Source organism: Delphinus delphis, chromosome 3 (assembly GCF_949987515.2).
Source record: "Delphinus delphis chromosome 3, mDelDel1.2, whole genome shotgun sequence".
Classification (NCBI taxonomy): domain Eukaryota; kingdom Metazoa; phylum Chordata; class Mammalia; order Artiodactyla; family Delphinidae; genus Delphinus; species Delphinus delphis.
The window spans coordinates 81,885,084-81,906,909 of NC_082685.1; the positions used below are offsets into that span (position 1 = coordinate 81,885,084).

The 21,826-nt window shown below is 46.0% G+C and overlaps 1 protein-coding gene across 3 annotated transcripts in view; it reads right to left on the reverse strand.

Moving 5' to 3' along the window:
• The window catches only part of MCC (MCC regulator of WNT signaling pathway), a 463,984-nt gene that overhangs the window by 80,346 nt on the left and 361,812 nt on the right, over window positions 1-21,826 (reverse strand). For all 3 annotated transcript variants that reach the window (XM_060009025.1, XM_069540594.1, XM_060009026.1), the window contains 2 exons: window positions 21,345-21,487; window positions 10,260-10,402 (listed from right to left, as the gene is read on the reverse strand). In XM_060009025.1, the coding sequence (XP_059865008.1) occupies window positions 10,260-10,402; window positions 21,345-21,487 (286 nt within the window). The remainder of the gene's footprint in view (window positions 1-10,259; window positions 10,403-21,344; window positions 21,488-21,826) is intronic.

A 21,826-nucleotide genomic window follows, 5' to 3' on the forward strand; every position in this document is an offset into this window, starting at 1 on the left:
ACGCATGACAGAATATCATTCCACCTTAAAAAGGGACAGAATTCTGATACTGCTACAACATGGATGACCCCTGAAAACATTAGGCTAAGTGAAATTAGTCAGTTACAAAAGGACAAATATTATATGATTCCATTTATATTAGGTACCTGGAATAGGAAAATTCATAGAAACTAGAAGAGGGACTTCCCTGGTGGCACAGTGGTTAAGAATCTGCCTGCCAATGCAGGGGACATGGGTTCAATCCCTGGTCCAGGAAGATCCCACATGCCATGGAGCAGCTAAACCCATGTCACCACAACTACTAAGCCTGCGCTCTAGAGCTCGTGAACCATTACTGAGCCCACATGCCACAACTACTGAAGCCTGTCTGCCTAGAGCCCGTGCTCCACAACAATAGAAGCCACCACAATGAGAAGCCTGCGCACTGCAATGAAGAGTAGCCCCCGCTCACCGCAACTAGAGAAAGCCTGTGTACAGCAACGAAGACCCAACACAGCCAAAAATAAATTAATTAATTAAAAAAATAAAAATACAAAAAAAGAGAGAAGAGAGGTTACAGTAGATGGGCAAATGGGGCAATATCGTTCAATGAATACAGAATTCCTGTTTGGGAGGATAAGAAAACTCTGAAAATGGATATTGGTGATGGTTGCACAGCTCTGTGAATGTACGTAGTGCCACTGCACTGCACACTTGACATGGAACTCCGGTGTGAAGGGTCACACGAGGCAGACCCGCTGCGGCACCTCAGGCTATGCTGTGCTTTGTAAAGTAAAGCTAACGGCTCGGTTCCGTGTCCGTGGGACAAAGAGGATGTCCTTTGCAGCAAATACTCATTATTCTACCAGAGGTTATAGCTTTATAAAAATGAATTTGAGGTAGCACATAGCAAGCAACCACGAATAAGGGAAAAACACAATGACTGGGACCAGGGAAAGGCTGAGGAAGCCAATGGAGGTGAACACAGCTGCTAGGGCTGACTCTTCTACTTAGTGCCGTGCTCCCTGGCAGCCAGGGCAGAAATGAATGATCTCCCGTCAGAAAGGAGGAAGCATTCCAGTTGTACAAGGGACGCAATGTGTTTTTAACAATTAGATGCTAGAAGAGTTTAGGTACCTGGGACTTCATATGTGGTGTGAAGCGATGTGATTGTGAGTCCTTTCAGCCACAATTTCCCACATATGCAGATTTCATATGGTTTCTTCTGATACTAACTTTCAATTAAATTTAAGCTGTAGACCATTCAAGTACAACGTAAAGGGAATTCTGGGCAAGGCTAAGCTCACACAATCTTGGCACTCTGCCTTCTAGCTGTCTAATTTGCTGCAGAGATGAAACAGAGGATAAAAAAGAATAAATGGAAGGGACAGCTCCCTTCAACGAGAGGATGGCAGGGTTTCATAACCGGTGCAGCCTTTTTTAAAAAACATTTTTGAATTAATTGCCAGCATTTAAAAATTATTAGAATTTACAGCTATTCCTGTAAAATTAGAAGGTCAGGAAATACCAGCTCTTCCCATGACAGCAGTGGGCAGAGTGGCCAGCAGCTGCCCCTTTGGACTCGTCAGGCCGTGGTGCTCCACTGTTCTGCCTGCTTTCCTCACCCCATCTGCTGCCCACCGCTGTCAGAGTCTGCAGCACCTGCCTGGGTGGGCCATCTTTTCCAAACGCAACTTGCCCCAGTTAGACTTCCGATAGCAGCTGGAGAAAAGACAGCTCAGGTTCTATTTTTCTAATGAGAACCCAGAGCCTTAGGTTTTTAGGTTGCTGTCTGAGGGAAGACCCAAGCACCTGGGAAATCTGGAAAGGAGGCCAGAGGACATTCATGGCTATGGAAATGACGCCTCACCAGCAGGCTTTCTTGGTTAAATACATACTAGTGGGCAAAGCTGGTTTTCCTCTTTCAGGATCAATTAGACCTATCCCCAGTGCTATACACAAGAAACCATACCAGAGTTGGTTCATTTTGAATACGGTGTTAAAGGCTGACTCTACTTTTGTTGAACCCCCTGTGAGAACCCTAACCCAAATAGAAATACAGCTAAATAGGCTAGATGTTAGAAATATTCCCCTGGTCCTTTGATTCCAAGCAACGTGCATTTACCAGAATGAATCTGCTCCAAAATATGGTCCCAACTTCAAACGTACTTACTCCTGGGGCTCGGCATTCACTTCACGGTTAATGGTGATGCGTCTGCCTAGTTTGGAAGCCCCTCACTGTCTTTTCACAATGGTTCTTTTTAAAGCTTTGCCTTAAAATCTGCTCTTCCAGTAAGCCTTCCCCGATTACCTATAGTCTCGTATTTACTTCTTTCTTTGAGGCATCACATTCCCCATAATTACTTATTATCTGACACATGGACCCTACGAAGTCTGGCTCCGGGGAGCAGGGACTCTGTTCATCCATCCTTGTGTTCCTAGACGCTCACAACACTGGGCACGGAGTCCTACTCGATAAAGACCGCATGAGTTGAACGTGTAAAGGTAATGAAAGACTTTTTCTAAGCTAATTTTTAAAAGTATCAACTTTTGTTTTATTTTTTCAGTACGCGGGCCTCTCACTGTTGTGGCCTCTCCCGTTGCGGAGCACAGGCTCCGGACGCGCAGGCTCAGCGGCCATGGCTCACGGGCCCAGCCGCTCCGCGGCATGTGGGATCTTCCCGGACCGGGGCACGAACCCACGTCCCCTGCATCGGCAGGCGGACTCTCAACCACTGCGCCACCAGGGAAGCCCAAAAGTATCAAGTTTTGGTAGACTGCTCATTGACAAAGTATCATCAACTTGGAAAATGTGCTTGTGGCATGCGAATGTGGTCTGCAGAACCTCTTCTCACAAAAACAATGTCCACAGCGATGGGTGGGGCTGCAGTAACACTAGTGAGGTCCGTACTTTATTACCATTATAGACGAAATAGGCTTCCGGGGCTGGTCTGGGCAGCTAACACTCCTCTATGACACTGGTTTTAAGGAAAAAGATGTCATGAGTTCCAAACAACCCAAAAAACAATCCAATCTGAGAAGACATGGTCTGCTTAGAAAATAAAGGCTGCTTATCTTAGGAAAGGAGTGCATGAACCTAACAATCATGGCAGCTCATTCTGAGCAAACGTGGTGGGTCAACGCCTTTCCATATGTATCTTAAACTCTAAGTCTCTTTTGGGTGCTGAAAGATTACCGAACAGTAGAGTTTGAGGGAAATATTTCAAAAGTACCACAAAGTGAAGTGGAGCCATAATCTTTCCCGCTCTCAAGCTTGGTTACTCTGTGAGGAAAGTTCTGGAATGATACTAGGTGGCCTCCTTGGCCACTCGGCCCTGCTAACATTCACAGACAGGCCTTGTTTGACCAGGCTCAGATCCCCGGGAGGAAGCGCACAGTCTCCTTAGAGAGCCCCCTGTGAGTCAATGTTCGAAACGTCTAAGCCTTCCCTGGGCTTGGTTCTCAGGGATGGCCAACATCATGAACCTCCTGGGATAAATTAAGCTGCCCAGTTAAAGTAAGGAGAAGAAAAACGAAAGCAACACAGGGCTTGGGCTGTTCCACCGTCAAGTCAGGGTGCTAGTTTCAGTCCTGTCTAACTTTTCCAACCTGGGGACTGGTTTCTCAAAGTTTCAGAATCAGGTTACCAATGATCTGATTCTCCTCGAAAAATTCTCTGCTGGAATATAACTGCCTACTTAGTGCCTCATTCCTAACAAAAATCCAGTTTTCTCTGGACAGGCTGCCTTGCCGTTGTAAACACTTCCCTCCCACTCTGCAGAAATCATTTTGAGAGAAGGCGGGACTGCTTTCCCTGCCCCGACCTCCCTTTGTCCCCACTGTGAGGGGCTGCTCGACACTTTGGAAGATTTCTCCTGAAGCCTTTAAGCCTCATGGGCCATTAAGCCAGGAAAATCTGGCTTCAACATTAAACATATTTCATAGTCACAGTCATGCCAAATAGCCAGGTTTCACGTGTAAATTCTTCCTTGGTTGTCCTCCAAAAACTACACACAAGAAGGAAATCTCTATCTAAATGATCACACCAGCAAACATGGTATCATATGCTTCCTGTCCTCGCTGAGGGTTTAATAGTTCAGCATTGCTAAATTCCAAAAAATAAGAATTTCTCACCTAAAACCAGAAAAGATCTCAAAACACAGGAGCAGAACCCATCACAGCCTGCGCAAAAGCCCATCAGATCAGGGATTTTGTTTGGTTTACAGACAAAGCTTGCTCCAGACAAGCTTTGCTGTTCCATGAACGGAGTTGGGAAGACAGCCTGCTAGAGGGAGTGCGCCCCACAAACGCTAACACGCATGACGCAACACTGAGCCCATCTCACACACATCTGTGCTCGGCTCTACTGCAACACCCAGAATGGTTTGGTCTAAGGGTGTTGTTTCTAAGACGGAGATCTGCAAGATCTCAGTGAACAGCAAATACTCTGCTAGTAAGCCAGGTGCTGTAATCAGACAGCTGCTCCCTAAATTCTGCCACCAGTACTAGAGACCTCAAAGGAGGGCAGTAAGTAGAGCACACCATCCATAAGCATGCTTCACCGTTTCAGCAGGGGTGTGTAAAAGCAAAGCCCTCTATAGAAACACGGGCGGCAAAAGCAAAGACAACTGCTTAGCTGTGCGGTCTTGGACAAATGACTTGCCCTCTCTGCACTCTGTCATCCCAGTTTTACAGATGAGGAGAGTTACAGGGCCTCCTTCAAGGCTGAGGATTGAACATGAGGATGCATGTAAATGCTCAACACAAAGTCAGTGAACAAAGCATGTTAGTTATGATATGCAGCCTCCCTTTGAACTAGAACTCTCTGCCAAATTATGAAATAGAAATCCCAACTCATAATTCCTACCTTATCTTTGTCTACTTAATTACCTTTACTTTACAAACGATTGTGTGACCAGGTTTGAACAGAGGTAATGCAATTTATTTTAAGATGCAGTGTGACACCACCGGGACCTTTCTGCTGTATATGACTGCTTAGGTAAGTCAAAACACTTTCTAAATTGCTGGTTTACCCCTCCAGGCTCTGAGGACCAACCACACCCTGGAGCCAGCTTATCGAGGGGGCAGCCAGGCTGTGATGAGTGGGGTTTGAAAACAAAAGAAAAGTGCGTTTTGAGGAAGGGAATACTCCTGTTTTCTTAAGTGGAGATCGGCAAATATACTGCAGCAAACTCTGTATATAAAATCCAGCTCAAGAAAACCTCTGGGTTGCTAATGCAAGTTTGCAAATATAGCAGGCATAATGAAATGGCTGCTTTTTAATGATTTCCTGTGATGGTGTTTATAAATGGTAGCTTTTTTCCCTACTGAAGCAATTTAATAGGAAAAAGGCACAGGAGTAAGAATATGCAGCCAATGAACACGCAGGGGCGGGGCTCAGCTGGGGCCTTCATCAGGTCCTCCTCCTTGCTGCCCGGGTGCCTGCCCTCCACGGTGACCTGGCAGGTACCGGCCGTGCCCACAGCACTCTCCTCCTGCCCCCTGCTCTTTGCTTGCATTGTTCCCACTTATCCCGCAGCTTTCTGCTTAGATGTGACTACTGGCCGCGTCTTCTGATGCTCCCACTTGAGGGTGTCGCTAGGGGCCCCTGCCCACCTCCTTTTGTGGTCCCACTGCCAGTCATTCCCTGTTTCCTTTGCATCCTCCAAAGAACCGTGAGCTCCAAGATGGTGTTCACTGTTCCTCACATATCTGGGAGCCTCCTACGAGCGGGCACTGTTACTTCGGTAAACAGGAGAGCCGAAGTCCCTGCCTGCATGGAACCTGCATTCTAGTGCAAGAGACTAATAAAGACTGGTGATACATATATAAGGCAATAAATGCAAACACGAGGTATCATTAGGTAGTGCTAAGTGCTGTGAAGAAAAATGAAGCAGGGACGGGAAAGGAGTACCTGCATTGTGAGAGTGAGTGACAGCACCAGGACTCTACCAGGGGGTTGGGGAAGGCCTGTGATGAGAGGACAGCTGACTGACATGCATCAGAGAGGCACGTGTGGATGCAGAAACCCTGAGGCCAGAGATGCTGGTCAGGTCTGAGGGACAGCAAGGCGGCCGGTGTGGCCAGAGCTGGGAAGAAAACAGGAGAGTTGGGGAGAGACTTCCCTGGTGGCGCAGTGGTTAAGAATCCACCTGTCAATGTAGGGGATGCAGGTTCGAGCCCTGGTCCGGGAAGATCCCACATGCCGCGGAGCAACTAAGCCCGTGGGCCACAGCTACTAAGCCTGCGCTCTAGTGCCCGTGAGCCACAACTACTGAGCCTGTGCACCTAGAGCCTGTGCTCCACAACAAGAGAAGCCACTGTAATGAGAAGCCCGCCCACTGCAACTAGAGAAAGCCACGCGTGGCAACCCAAAGTAGCTAAAAATAAATAAATAAATAAATAAATTTAAAAAGAAAAGAAAGGAAAGGGAGAGTTGGGGAGGATGAGGCCTGAGGTGGGTATGCCCAGGTTCTGGGGGCCCTAAAGGCCAGGGTAAGGAGCGGGGATGTCACTCTGGGGTGAGGGATTTGAGTGTGGGAGCAGAGTGATCTGATGGCAGGTTCTGAGTCTCACGTGCCCAGTCTCCAGCACAGCTCCCAGTGAGCTGCTGCATAGATGAATGAAGGCCTCCTATTGTGGACAGAGAACATACACAGGCATCGGGCAGAGAGGGTCCCTTCCCCCCCAGGAGCCCAGTCTTGTCAGGAATGATACTACCACCAGTTACAATGAACATGTATTTTTACTGAGGGAAAAGATGAAAATAAACAACCTGGGAAAACAAAGCCAGCTCACAGTGCAGACAAGCAGACACTGGCTCCTGTGTGGGGCGCCCGGGCTACAGATGCTCCCTCACAGCTGGAACCCTGAGATGCCCCGCAGTGAAGACGCCCTGCCCACTTGATTGGGGTTTGCCCTCCATTCCCCCAGCTTATTTGATTAAGAAATTTCGTTGGAGTGTGGGTCACTTGCTTCATTTCATAAAAAAACAATTTCAGAGAAATGAATGACATTCCTGTGTAGGAATGTAGGAATGTCTCTTTGCAGTGATCAGAAACTTCTCAGCTGCTGCTCTCACTCGTCTGACTGCCTAAGGCTGGAAGGCTGAGTCCAGAAGCTCGGGGCCACTAGGGTTAGAGATTCTGATGCTGGTATAGCTGAGCCCTTTGGACTTGGGCCCACGGCTGGGCTGATCGCAGGGGTCTGTGTGCGTTGTGACTTAAGGCCCAGGGTCTGGGTTCAGGTTAGTGTGAGGGAAGCCGTTTCAGCCTAAAGCGAAGGCCCCAGGCCTGGGAGGTATCCCCCCTCCTCAACCCATTTCTGTCTGGCTCAAGTATACTGGTATCAGTATACAGCTCTCAGTGACTTTGATGTAGCTAAATCCATCTTATCCGGCCTTAGCAGCAATCCATCCTGCTGACCCCTTCTTCCTTATTAGAGCCTTCTCTGCCCCACTGGCGGGTGGACAGGGCTGTCCTCATTTCCTTCTTACAGCTTCAGCTGATTGAATGGTTGACGGATTGGGTGACTGCTTCACTCCTTCATTCAAACAAGTATCTCTGAACACGTAGTATGTGCCAGGCCATGTGGTGGGCTCTGGAGAGAGACTACTAGATAAAACAAACATGCTTCTGCTCAGTGGGGTTTAGCGGGAGCATCAGTCAAGCAAAGAAATACAAATACATTGCTTGAAATTTCAGTGTGATGTAAGAAGGAAACCAATGGGGCCTTGCACAGACTGGTGCTCACAAGATGCTTTTGGAGGAGGTGCATTTAAACTGAGACTGAAAAGCTGAGAGGTGCATCCCTGCTGTGAGCTGCTGCTGAGTTTCCTCTTCAGCGGGTGGCCCCCTAGGCTTGGTCTCCAGCTCTCTGCAGTTCTCGCTCTTCACATTGACTTCCATTGCTTCAGTAACTATCTGCAAACAGCCTGATGTCTCCCAACTGCTTTCTTCAGCCAGACCTTTATTGGCTTATTTATACCTACTGCCTTCCCAACATCTCCACCCAGATACCTCCAGATGCCTGAAACTTATGCCCAAACAAAACACAAAATCTCTACCCTATTCCACCCTCCCCCAAGTAAAACAAAATACAATTCAGAGCAAAACCACCTGGTCCTTTTTCCCTGCTTTCATATTGGCGATTGGCCCTACCGTCTATCCACTGTGCGAACGAGACACTTACGGGAGATCCCCACATGCCTACTTCCTCCTTCACCCTGTTACTGATCCTTTAGCAGATCTTGCCGACTTTCTATATGCATCTGCTTTTCCACACCTCAACTGCCACCACCCTAATCCTATAAACAATTTTGCCCACCTAGACTTTTGCAGTAGTTTCCTAGCTGGCCTTCCCCATTCACTCTTTTTTTTTTTTTTTTTTTTTTTTTTTTGCGGTACGTGGGCCTCTCACTGTGTGGCCTCTCCCGTTGCGGAGCACAGGCTCCAGACGCACAGGCTCAGCGGCCATGGCTCATGGGCCCAGCTGCTCCGCGGCATGTGGGATCTTCCCGGACCGGGGCACGAACCCGTGTCCCCTGCATCGGCAGGTGGACTCTCAACCACTGCGCCACCAGGGAAGCCCACCCATTCACTCTTGATCCACTGATTCTTTCTCTTCACCACAGAGTAATTGATTCAAAATGCAAATTTGATCATTTCATTCCCCCGACCCCCAACTATTAAAATCATTCAGTGGTTTCTTGTGGGTCTTTGAATAAAGGTCAGACTCTCTAACATGGTCTATAAGATCTTGCACCATCTGACTCCTGCCTACCTCTCCAAGCCTCCATCTCACATCTCTGTGCCCTCCACACAGGATGACCTTTTCTCACGGCCTTGAATACGTCTCTCCCTTCTCCCCTGAATGCCGTTTCCTCTTTTATGTACTCAATTCCTACTTATCCTCCGATCTCAGCTCAAATGTTACTTCCTAGAGGAAGCCATCCTGGAAATTCTAAACTGAATCCCTTTAACACACTGTCACGGTACTATGTTCTTGGTGTTATAGCACGTATATAGGTTGATAATTAAACATAAGTGTTTAATATTTGATTAAAGTCTCTCTCCCCAACGAAATTTTGAGTTCTATTGTAAATCGTACTATACTTTCTCTTCCTTCTCCTCGTTCTTTTCCCATCACTGCCCTGTGCATGAACGTTTCCTAAGATATAGTGCCTCTCCCCATTTTGACTCCACACCCTTTCAACCATAGGGATCTCCTTACCTTATAACTTCAAAGCCTTTATCCTCAACCCCAATCTCTCCAGAGATCTAGTTAAGCATCTCCAAGTAGACCTGAGGTTTTGCAACCTTTCGACTGCAACCCACAGTTGGCACATTTCACTTGGCAACTTACAACATATAAACTTCCAACAAATGCGCTTCATGTAACAATACTGTCATTGTTTTTTCCTATTTGATTTCATTTAAAAAATATTTTATTTTTTCATATAATTTCAAGACCCATTAATGGGCCACAACCTGTAGTTTAAAACACACCATACCAACACACTGTGCCGTGTATTTCCACATGGGCATTTCTCTACAACCTCAGACATAATATATATGTTTCCCGACTCATTGCTCAACCAAGCTTCCTTACTAAAGAACATAATCATTCTCCTAGTCATTCAGGATGAACATGTTAGTCATTTTGGATTCCTTCTTACCCCAAAGTTGCTGAAACCTATTGGTTCTTCCACTGTGATATGTCGCTACTTACTCCACCCTTTCCATTCCTGCCATCTCAGTTCAGATTTTACTGTAACTTGGAACACTGCCACAGCCTTTTTTTTTTTTTTTTTTTTTTGCAGTACGCGGGCCTCTCACTGTTGTGGCCTCTCCCGTTGCGGAGCACAGGCTCCGGACACGCAGGCTCAGCGGCCATGGCTCACGGGCCCAGCCGCTCCGCAGCATGTGGGATCCTCCCGGACCAGGGCATGAACCCGCGTCCCCTGCATCGGCAGATGGACTCTCAACCACTGCGCCAGCAGGGAAGCCCTGCCACAGCCTTTTTAACTGGTTCCCTACTTCCAGAATTTTCAAGCAGAAGGTGACATATATTTGAATCACAAGGCAGAAAGGGAATTCAGCTCTTTGGTTCCATTTTGACCAACAAAGAAGTATGTCAAGACCTGAAATGGATGTGCCTTCATCTACTCAGTAAGCTCCTTGACTAATTAAATTTTAATTCAGGCTGCCTTGTGTTTCTAAAGTTCCTGTTACAATCCAGAAACCGAACTCCGGCTTTGTGGTAATGGCAGGCAGACTCACCCATGTCCGCAGTGACCATGGTGGACTGGTTTTCAGGGATGGAGACAGAGGTCTGGTCTTGGTCCACACTGCGAGAGTCCTCATTGACCTCGTGCTGACTCTGGCTGAGTTCTGATCGCAGTTCTGAGTACTCATCCTCCTCCCTGAGGGCAAAAAAAGGAAGTCAGCCTCCACTGAGACGTAAGACAAATCCCTAGAGAATATGTCTTTTAAGGACAAGATAAAGACACTCAGAAAGAAAACAGACAGGTCTCCTCTCCGGGCCACATGCATCAGGATTCCTCTCAGACCAAATAGATGGGCACATCTACGGTCAGCGTTTGAAACTGAAAGTTCGCTTCTGTGTCAACATCTGTACCTATACACCAAACAAGGTTCATCTACCAGCCTACCAGAAACTTTTCCCTTTCAAAGATTTCCTCAAGAAATTAGATTTCTTCACCCCCTCAAATTCCGAGGTGAAAAAGAACTGAGACTACTAGAACTGAGGCCACGGTGGGGGGAAGTATCGAAAGTCTGGTGAATAGGAGTGGCTCAGATCATCACCAGCAGGGTCCCACTGGTGGGTTTCCTTCTGGGAAGAGGACATAAGGAGTATTGAGGCTGCAGCGACTAGAAAACCAGCACCTCATCTGTGCAGATCAAAACCAATGCTCCGAGAAGTATATATGGGTCAGCATGTCTGAGAAATATCACACTTAGTTTCTCTAAAGGAAGTCAATGGAGTTAGGGGATAGGAAAGGAGGATGGGGTGAGGAGAAGAATGGAATCAGTGAGTGAGAGAATACCACACAATGGTCTATTTCCTCCAATTTGCATTTGCTAGCAGGAAGACAACATTGAAATGCAGCCGTGTTTCATCTGCACAAGCACACCCCACCGCCTTCTCAGCCTCTCATGGAGCCCTCACAACCTCTGGTCTCTGAATTAGCTATGGGCAAGCTAAGAAAACTCAAAATTGTAATATCTATTTCAAAGCACACGCAGACCTTCTCCCCACACCACCACAAACACCACACACACGCTGGAGACAGAAATGGATAGAGCAAAAATTAGCCCTCTTTGAAGCATTTATTTTGCAAGTAAGCCAGAAAAGAAAATTGTCAAGGGATTTAACTCTGAGGTTGGAAAGTCCACAGGTGTACCTGCTCAGCCCCAGGGGGAGACTGTCTGTGAAGAAAGGAAGGAAGAGAAGAAATTCTCTCAACCTGGCATTCACTTCAAGTTGCTGACAACCGGGCGTGGGGTGGGCAGAATGTCCACAGTTTTGGGTGGACCAGGATGGTGAGTGGTATTCATTGGAAACTGGGGAAGAGGCAACTGCCATTTGAAGCTGGGGAGACACATCTGTATTAGAGAAACGGGAAGAACTCTCCAGAGTTCTTGGTTCTCTCAAGAAATCAACATCCTCTCAGGGAAGGAATTCAGCTGAGCCCCTGCTTTATAAAGTATTTCTAATAAGAGCCACACAGAGATCTAGGAAGACTTTAAACAGATATAAAACCCCCAGACAGTCAAAATATGAATCAGAATGGGAGTGGTGAAGGCAAAAAATATAGGTTAACGTTCTATGAATAAGTTAAATTATTAGACATCTGCAAAGTCAACAATAATTAGGTTTAGGAAAGAAAACAATTAAAAAGTATTCTTAAGAGTCACCTTTTTGGTCTAGAGGGTGATTGTGCCCTGATACATCAGCTCTCCTTTCAATCAGCAGTTAAAACCCTGATTTTAGTTAAGGGGAGATTTTGTGTATGATGAATAAATTCTTTGTTGCATGGCCAATGTAATCAGCTTCAGCTTGGCTGGGACTGTTTTCCAGCCAAAAAAGCCAGATAAATGCTGCCGCTGTATCTCTGGTATAAATGGCATTTGAAAAATCTTTCCTAGCCACCTTCAACCCTCTTGGCTTGGCAGGTCCCAAAACATACAGTGCCTGCCAAATCTCCTGCTTTGTAAAAATTACTTTAAAGGAGTGAATAGGGAAGGGGTGGGAGAAGGAAGCTGTTGAGGGAAACATTCCTTACGGAGGTCAGAGCACAGATTGAAGAATGATACCACACTAGAAATGTCACCTTAGGCAGAAGGCTTTCAGTGTCATGAAATGCAAACTAAGGATCCTCATTCAAGGTATTGGATTGAGCACCAAAACAAGGATAGGATGGCAAAAACCAAACAGATGCTGTCTTCTGGGAGTCAAATATGTTCAGAACAAATTCTAACCTAAGAAGGATGCTCTGGGCGGACACAGGAGGAGCATCTGGGGCTGCAGGTGTGCAGTGACCAGGGAAGACTTCCTGGATGAAGCAGCACTGAAGGTGAGTCTAAAGGCAAGCAAGTTTTAGATAGGTCACGAGGGTGCAAGGGCACACGCAGAGACTCAGAGGGGTCCATGAACGTGAACATGGACATGTGGAGCTTGGGATAGAGGTTCGGGATAGCTGAAACCAAAATGGGGTGCAGGATGGAACCATGAGGCTGGAGGAGCACTCAGGCCACTTGCTGAGAGGGCAATTTTGATCAGAAGGAGAACTGATTGTATTGAAGGAGGCAAATAATCAGGGTTAGATGGCAGAAATAAAGGGAACAAAATGTGTGAAATCGAGGAATTCAGAGGAAGGAGTAAGTACTGCTGAGAACTTTCATGGAAACAGATAAAATAAGCAGCAGGGACGTGCAGATGGTCTGTGTTTCTGACCTCACAGGGAGAGGCTGAGGTGAGCACATACCACCCATGGTTCAGGTTCCCCCTTATGGTAATCATAATGAAGGTTACAGTGCAAAACAACACAAGCAAACAACGTAAACAGTAGTTAGAGGTAGAAAGCAACCTTGTGAGACGATCGCGTGCATTTCTGTGTCCCAAAAATGAGGCATTAAAAGGTTAAACTGGGGCTTCCCTGGCGGCACAGTGGTTGGGGGTCTGTCTGCCGATGCAGGGGGCGCGGGTTCGTGCCCCGGTCCGGGAGGATCCCGCATGCCCCGGAGCGGCTGGGCCCGTGAGCCATGGCCGCTGAGCCTGCACGTCCAGAGCCTGTGCTCCGCAACGGGAAAGGCCACAACAGTGAGAGGCCCGCGTACCGCAATTAAAAAAAAAAAAAAAAAGGTTAAACTGAACCTAACATGAGAAAATTTGTGCAACCCTGTTTCTCCAGCGGACTTGGTAAAAAATCTTGGAGTTGCGTATCTTCGTCATCTCCTGAACATCCTTATCGGCATCGTTCCTGAAAGGAGATTGGAATCTGGGACTCGAAAGTGACAAAAGCCAATGGTCTCCGGGCCCTTTGTAAGTCGACAGTCAATCTGGGACTGCAGCATTTGCAGAAGACTGATGCTGGGGGTTCTCTCTCTACTGTTTTATTCAGAAGCATTGGTCCATCCAGAGAAATGGAACAAGAAGTCCGAAACACCCTGCTGATCCATGGCAGTTTTACAAAGGCAAGAATTTGAGATGTGTTTTTAAGGCTGCTCTGTGCAGCAGGGCGTCACCTAGCTGGGCAGGGTGTCTAGCAAATGACACAGCACCTGCATCTCAAAGTGACTTTATTGTTTGCTTCCTTCCATGGTGTATATGGTAACTCTTGGTAAGTGACATCTTATTTCTTTGGGGAAAAAAATGCCTCCCCCAAGAACACTAACTGCTAATGCCGGTGATGAAAAGGAAGAAAATATGAAAAGGTCCAAGAAGTGATCAATTTAAGTCAAAAAAACAGAAGCTCTGATAAAGTGATAAATGTTGCTAATTGTATGCTACTGTGGCAGTTTCCTAATTATGGAATTACAAAGTTCTCAGGTGTTTTTCTTCGGAACATAAAGGATCATCTCACAGGATTCTAAATGTACATTATTTCATTTACTTCGAAGCATCTGTGAAGTGCTTCCACGTTGCTTAGTTTCGAGTTGCAATGATTAATGCTCGCTACTAGCTTAACAAAAAAACCCAAAAACGCTCCTAAGGGGGCAGGGATTAGATTGTACACACACCTACGTAACTAGCAGAGGCAGACAAGTCACAGACTGGCAGACTGGAAGGGATCTTGGTGATCACCTAAGACAGGATCAATACCTTTGTTTTACAGATAAGACCACTGAAGCTTCCAGAGGCTAAGCGACTTACCTAAGACTATACAACCAGTTAGCAGCACAGCCTAATTCTTAAATCTAGTTACCAACAAAACAATAATATGATGGCCTAAAGAAAAGATTTCTTTTTTTTTTAAAGATTCTTTCTCATTAGTAGCTAGGGGTGAAATGATCTAATTAGAAAAGGAAAAAGTCAATGAAAGTATAATTCTTATCATGCTTTCCAGACCTTGAGCTGAAGTATTATGGAATCAGCAGCAGTTGATAAAAATATTAACTTCAGTAGCAGTCTCTATACCTGTTTTATTTTGGGGTGCACATTCATGCCTTGTCACTGGATTGGAGTGACTGATGAACAAGACCCAGAAGAACATCTGCCTACCTTGGTAACTGTCAGTCAACTACGTCCAGCTAGCCCAGTCTACCTGAGTGTATGGTCTGTCTTCTGAAACACATTCTGTCTCTCTTGCAATTAAAGGCCGACTTGCCCTGAAATGGTCATCATTCTTTTAAAGAACAAAGTTTTTTGTTTTTTTTTTTTTTTTTTGCGGTACACGGGCCTCTCACTGTTGTGGCCTCTCCCGTTGCGGAGCACAGGCTCCGGACACACAGGCTCCGCGGCCATGGCTCACAGGCCCAGCCACTCCGCGGCATGGGGGATCTTCCCGGACCGGGGCACAAACCCGCGTCCCCTGCATCAGCAGGTGGACTCTCAACCACTGCACCACCAGGGAAGCCCGAACAAAGATTTTTTTAGATACAAGGAGGAAGGGTATTCCTTTCAGTTCTCTTAGAGGTTCTATAGCAGGAAATAAGTGATGAGTAAATACTTCTTATTTTTCCATATAGTACAGAGGAAGTTCAGAATCTTATGGTGAATAACTGAACAAATGGGACTCTGAAATGCTCTCCTATGTATATGATAATCCATCCTTGTCATCAATGAGTACCAGTTTTAACAAGGTCTGATGTAAGATTCATATTCAAAAACTTCAAATAGTGAACAAGGTTGGAATATGTACCACATAGGAAGACAGAGAGAGAAAGAAAGCTACCTTATCTTCCTGCGTTTTATTTTTTGTTTCATTATATTCTACTCTTTAGGCCAGAAGTTAATCAGAACAACATGTTTTACTGGGAAAGAAAGAGGTTTTGGTTACACTGTTTGAGATGCAGCAACATGAAGATGGACAGACAGATGTACCACACAGGCCCAAGTGTGGGCCTGAAGATCAGGAGAAGGGTCGGGCGCGTAGCATCGGCATGAGATTTTAGCAAATGGATTATGTTAGAGTACAAGGAGGCTCTGGATGCTATCTCAGTCACTAAATGAGGAGCATTGTGCAGACAAAGAAGCAGAAAGGTCAAGTGCCAATGTCAATGTGACACAAACAGGAGGGGTCAGTGCTTTAGGGCTGCAGCCATCCTGGTGAAAGGCGTGGGGGAGAGCCCAGGGTAAGAGCCAAGGCTGAAGATGGATCTTAGGGACAGAGGAGAAGATCTAGGACATGAAGGGTCATGGAGATTTGAGAAGAGTACACCAGTTGGGAAGGAGGATTTAGGATTAAATGTTGCAAAAATGGGCCAGAAACAAGAAAAAGGTCACCGGATTTTTCAGTTAAGAAATCATTGGTGATTTTCAAAAAAGTGTCTTAGCTTATGCTGCTGTAACAAAGTACCATAGACAAGCTTAAACAACAGGAATTTATTTTCTCATAGTTTTAGACTTTGGTCGGCAATCCAAAATCAAGGTGCCAGCATGGTTGGTTTCTGGTAAGGGCTCTCTTCCTGGCTTACAGATGGTTGCCTTCTCACTGCGTCCTCACACGGCAGGGAGAGAGCTGGAGAGCAAGCAAGCTCTTTCCCGTCTCTCTCTTTTTTTTTTTTGCGGTACGAGGGCCTCTCACTGTTGTGGCCTCTCCCATTGCAGAGCACAGGCTCCGGACGCGCAGGCTCAGCGGCCATGGCTCACAGGCCCAGCCGCTCCGCGGCATGTGGGATCCTCCCGGACCAGGGCATGATACCGCATCCCCTGCATCGGCAGGCGGACTCTCAACCACTGCGCCACCAGGGAAGCCCTGCCATCTCTTTTTATAAGGACACTCACTAATCCTATCATGTGGTCCCCATCCTCATGACCTCGACTAAACCGAATGACCTCCCAAAGGGCCCCATCTCCAAACGCTGTCATATCTAGGGGTTCACCATGTGAACTGGAGGTGGGGGGCACAATTCAGTACATAGCAGAGGGAGCTTTGGCAAACTGTTGGGGTCAGAAGCCAGACAGCTGTGGGCTAACAAGCAAATGGGAAATGAAGTAGAAATCATGAACTACTCATGAGAGTTGGCAGTGAAAGGTGGATGTTATGAGAGCAGCTTTTGGGAAAAGAAAATAATCTCCTTGGGAAACAAAAGATCTCATGTTTAATTTGCTTAGACGTCTTTTTTCCTCCCCCAGATCCAAAGTGAGTACTGACGTATTTTTCCATTTTACCCAACCCATTATATAATCCCCCCAAGTCAGATGAGCGTTAAAAAAAAAGCCACAACAAACAGTTAGGTGAAAAAGCACATATTACAAAACAGTGTGCGCTATGTGATCCAATTTGTTTAAAATATTCATGAATAAAAAATTTTTAGAAGGCCATAAATACAAACTGTTCAGTGTTTATTCCAAGCAGATGAGATTTAGGACACATTAGGCAGGGTTCAGTTAGGAAAACAAACTCTTCTGGGTGTTTCAAGAAGGATTTAATTTAGGTAGTTGCGTGCTTACAAAACCATCGGAAGGAAGGACTAGAGAAGAGAAGGGTGGGTGGAGGCCACCCGGGGCCGTCAGATTTGCCATCAGAGCTGTGGTCCCTTCCAGGATGAGGAAATTGCTGCTGCCTTCACACCTGCCCACAGCTCCAGGGTCAGGCCAGTCAATGCAGGATCTCATGTTCACTAAAGCCTGTATGTCAGCTGCCACCATTATGGCCTGAGGGACGATGGCTCCCACCTCCTTTCAGCCTTCCAGATCCAGGTGAATGCATCTCACTGGCAGAACCAAAACTGCATCCCAGAGCCCAGCTGTTAAGGGAGTTTGGGAAGTAGTCCCCAGGGTCAATCTTCTTTGATTTGGGAGCGAGTAGAGAGAAGGGGTGGGAATGGTACCAGGTGCCAGACAACATCCTTCATGCTGTCTACAGTACTGTCTACAACATCCATCCACACTACTGTCTTTGGCTACTTGACAACCATACACATCCTCTCACACGTACTTAAATTTCCAAATTGCAATAGCAATGACATCAAGCTTCTGTAACTATCCCTCGTTCAAATGTAAATGTACTCACCTTCTCATCAAAATGGGAGACCCAACGTCCCATCGGGAATTATATCCACTGTTAGGTGAGCCTTCCTCTTCTAGTTTAACGACAAATTCACCTAGGTATCACGTAGCCTAACTATTAAATGCTAAGCTTCACCGATACCAACTCACCTTATATAAGAGGAGAAAGTAAGAGAATAAAAAGGAAATGGCGTATATACATAAAAAAGCAAGAAATTATGCAGTCTAGTCATCCTGGAGACTCCGTGATCAATTAGCCGTTATCAAAAATCTCTACGGGTTGAATCATTTTGATTCCTACTGCAGCCCTGTGGACCAGTACAAGAGACAAGCCCACACCGACTCCAGCAGTGAAGTGGATCAAAGACCCCATTTTAATGACGTCAGCTCCCACCCAACATTCCCGACTCCCACGGCCTCCGGACTCCTATGTTATACTAGGGAAGTTCTGGCAGTTCAACATTATTTAATGTAATCCTCCAATGACTCTAGTTTTCATTTAATCAAACTGCTGGAGCTAACACGCTACATCCAGAATGTCCGACAGGAACAGTTGTATCAATAAATTCACCATCAGTCGAACACTATATCCCTCCCTCCCTGGTCTAGAACACTTAGGCCCTAATCCTATACATATTCTTCTCAAGTTTCTGTGAATATAAATGAATAAAATCTTATAAATCTCTTACATATTTTAACTGTATCTTCCAAGGTTGGAGTCTCTACTTATTCCCCTGGGGCAGGATTGAATTTGGCTACTTTTAGGCCTAAAGATAAAGAGGAATGGAGTAGCCGGTGAGGTATGACTGTATCTGGTACCCTCTACCTGGGATCAGATTGCTACAGTCTCCAAGCAAGGTAGGACTAACTTTATCAGACTGGGAGTGGGACTGCTTCTGCAGGAGGGGAAATTCAGTGGCATTTGCAGGCTCTAGGCATTTTGATTCATTTGAATCTATCCAAATGTGTCCATTTAAATTCTCACCACTTCATCTTTTCCAATCAGTGCTTAACCTTTAACCTAAGGGATCTGATGTGGCTTTGAATTCAACTTATGTTGGAATTCAGCAACCTGCAGTGTCTGATTCTTGACTACAGGAGCCCTGTGGCTATAAAAGATGGGAGAGTCTTCTAGGGCAGTCACAGAAGGTCCCTGGTTCTCTGATTGTGACCTGAGAAAAAAAATTTAAACTATGAGACTGTCATATCTTTTTCTTATGTAATTCAGTATGGCTTAAATGTGGATATATCATAAACCATTCCCTTATTGATGATTTTTCAGCTTTTCCAATAAATTCTTAATTCAGGCCCGGACTGAAGTGACAAGAAAGTCTGTAAGGTGCCAGGAATGTACCTGATTAGCATGACAATTCTCTATAGCCTGGATATGCCAGGGCAGTTAGAGTTCGTCCAAGGCATCTGGCTCCTCCTGCACTGGGTCTATTATCGCATCTCAGGACCTGAGAGCAAACCAATTTCCTGGAGTGATGGAGGCTGGGAGATACCTTGGCTACTAGAGCTCAGAGGACAAGAAGAGCCTTGCCTTACTGGCCCACATGTCTGCTAGTCTTCCAGCCTTGCAGGGAGTCCCCACCTCGAGGAGGGGCTAGCACATTTATATAATGAAAACTGGCAGAATTTAATGTGACATCTGTACAGATGCAATCTTCCTTTAAATAAAAGGCACCGATAAATGTTTATGCTCAAGAAGCTCACTGTAGACAAAGTGAGAGAGTGGCATGGACATATATACACTACCAAACGTAAAATAGATAGCTAGTGGGAAGTAGCCGCATAGCACAGGGAGATCAGCTCAGTGGTTTGTGACCACCTAGAGGGGTGGGATAGGGAGGGTGGGAGGGAGGGAGACGCAAGAGGGAAGAGATATGGAGACACGTGTATATGTATAACTGATTCACTTTGTTACAAAGCAGAAACTAACACACCATTGTAAAGCAATTATACTCCAATAAAGATGTTAAAAAAAAAAAGAAGCTCACTGTATTTTAACATGAAGGAGTTTGGCCATTATATTCAATTTAAACATCCTGAAATTGAGTTTTCTAGGTGATGCGTGATGCATTTTTTTCACAACTCACTGAGTCCATTTGCCTTTACCTTCTCAAGTGTTTAAAAGTGCAGCATGTTTTAATGGAAATTACAAATTTGCCAGTGTACTCTGTCAGCCTCCTTAAAGTCTGCTATAATCATTTCTTTGGGCTGAAAATTCTTCTCTGCTCTTCTAACCTACAATCACTCTGAAGACCAGTATACAATTTAAAAGGCTTGAGGTTCTAAACTGGAATATGAGATGTATCGTGTGCCTCCAATTCAGTGCAAATTTTTCCACAACTTTGCCCTGAAACAGAGGCCCACCAGTACTCTCATCAAGTAGCCCCATCATCACTGTAACTCTCAGAGCTGGAACAAAATGCATCCAAAGTTTCTTCTAACCCAGGACTTGTAGAGGGAGAGTTTAAAGAAGCTGCCTCTAAAACTGTTTTAATTGAGGTCTATACAAACAGGCAGAGTACAAAGCACTCTTTCTCCATAAAAGTTGATGCTAACCCTTTGTTTTCCTGAGGGCTATTCCCTCAGCATGGGCAGGAAGATAAACGTTCTCTTCCTTGGCTCAGTAAGTCACTTAAGGCAAACCCCTCTTGTGGACAGCAGGGCAGACACACCAACTAAGTGCTGTGTGCAGGAGACTTAGGGGCCAGCTGATTGATGAGCAAGGAAGGAAGAATCCCCAACAATCACTTTTATGGAAAGAAAACTGAGTAAAGGCAGAGCTACTGTGGGTTCTAACTCCATCTCTATCTGCCCTCTCTTACGGGTAACTTCAAAGTAGTCACTTAACATTTTTAAGCCCCAGCTTTTCCACCAATAACGTGATAGATCCAATCTCGCTCCTCCCCAACTGCCCGCCTTAGGAGTTTGTACGAGGCTCTGTCAATGTTGGTGAGTCAACTTCAAGTGAGCTCAAAATTTTTTTAGATTATCTAGACGCATATGTGATGTTTAGTTAAAAGCCACTTTCATAAATCTCTCAAAATCCCCAAGGGATGCACTGAGTTTGTATATTTAGAACAGACCTGGTGAATAAAAGGGCTGGTAGGGGGCTTCCCTGGTGGCGCAGTGGTTGAGAGTCCGCCTGCCGATGCAGGGGACGCGGGTTCGTGCCCCGGTCCGGGAAGATCCCACATGCCACGGAGCGGCTGGGCCCGTGAGCCATGGCCGCCGAGCCTGCGTGTCCGGAGCCTGTGCTCCGCAACGGGAGAGGCCGCAGCAGTGAGAAGCCCGCATACCGCAAAAAAAAAAAAAAAAAAAAAAAAAAAGGGCTGGTAGGGATGCTGGTCTCTAAGACAGAAGAGGCTCCATTTACAACCTGTTGATAAAGCATCTCACTCAGCCTCCCCTCATCAGTCAACTGAGGATTACAACTCCCACCCTGTCTACCTTTCAGGGTTACCACGAGGATCAAGGTCAGAAGAGAATAATGGACGGGAAAGCACATGGTTAACAAAGTAAAGAGATAACACTTATCAACTGTAAAAATATTAGTTCCAAGTAAAACATTGTTATAATTCATAGGGGTGACTTCAAATCCGAAACCCAGGTTACCACCCGGACGGGCAGAGAGAGAGCCTTGACTTGGAGCTGACTACCTGATGGTGGTGCCTTGCAAACGGTCTATCTTCTTATTGAGCTCAGCAATGATGCTGTGGAGTTCGGTGATGCGTTCCTCGTACCGAAGCGTCGTTCGCTCCTGGACGTCCTCATGCTCTCTCATGAGGTGGGACTGCTCGCACTGGGATCGAGAGAACAAGACAGAAGTGCCAATGAGTTGACACACCTACAGGTGAGTGATTCTAAGTTTTATGGCCTCAAACCATCACAACCTCAATGTTGAGTATGCCCCAAATAAACATACACCTGCGCATTGGCCATGAGTCCCAGAAGACACAACAGCTGAACTTCACAGAGCCCCTGGTGCACATCTGAGTCTTTTTACCTTTCTAGCTCTCAATTGCTCTTTGGGGAAAGGTCCCTCTGCCATTGCACACTATCCACACCTCCTGTTTTTCCTCAGCCACAGAGTGGGCAGATACCTTTTTTTTGGAATCTGAATCTTGAGCGAATGGATCTA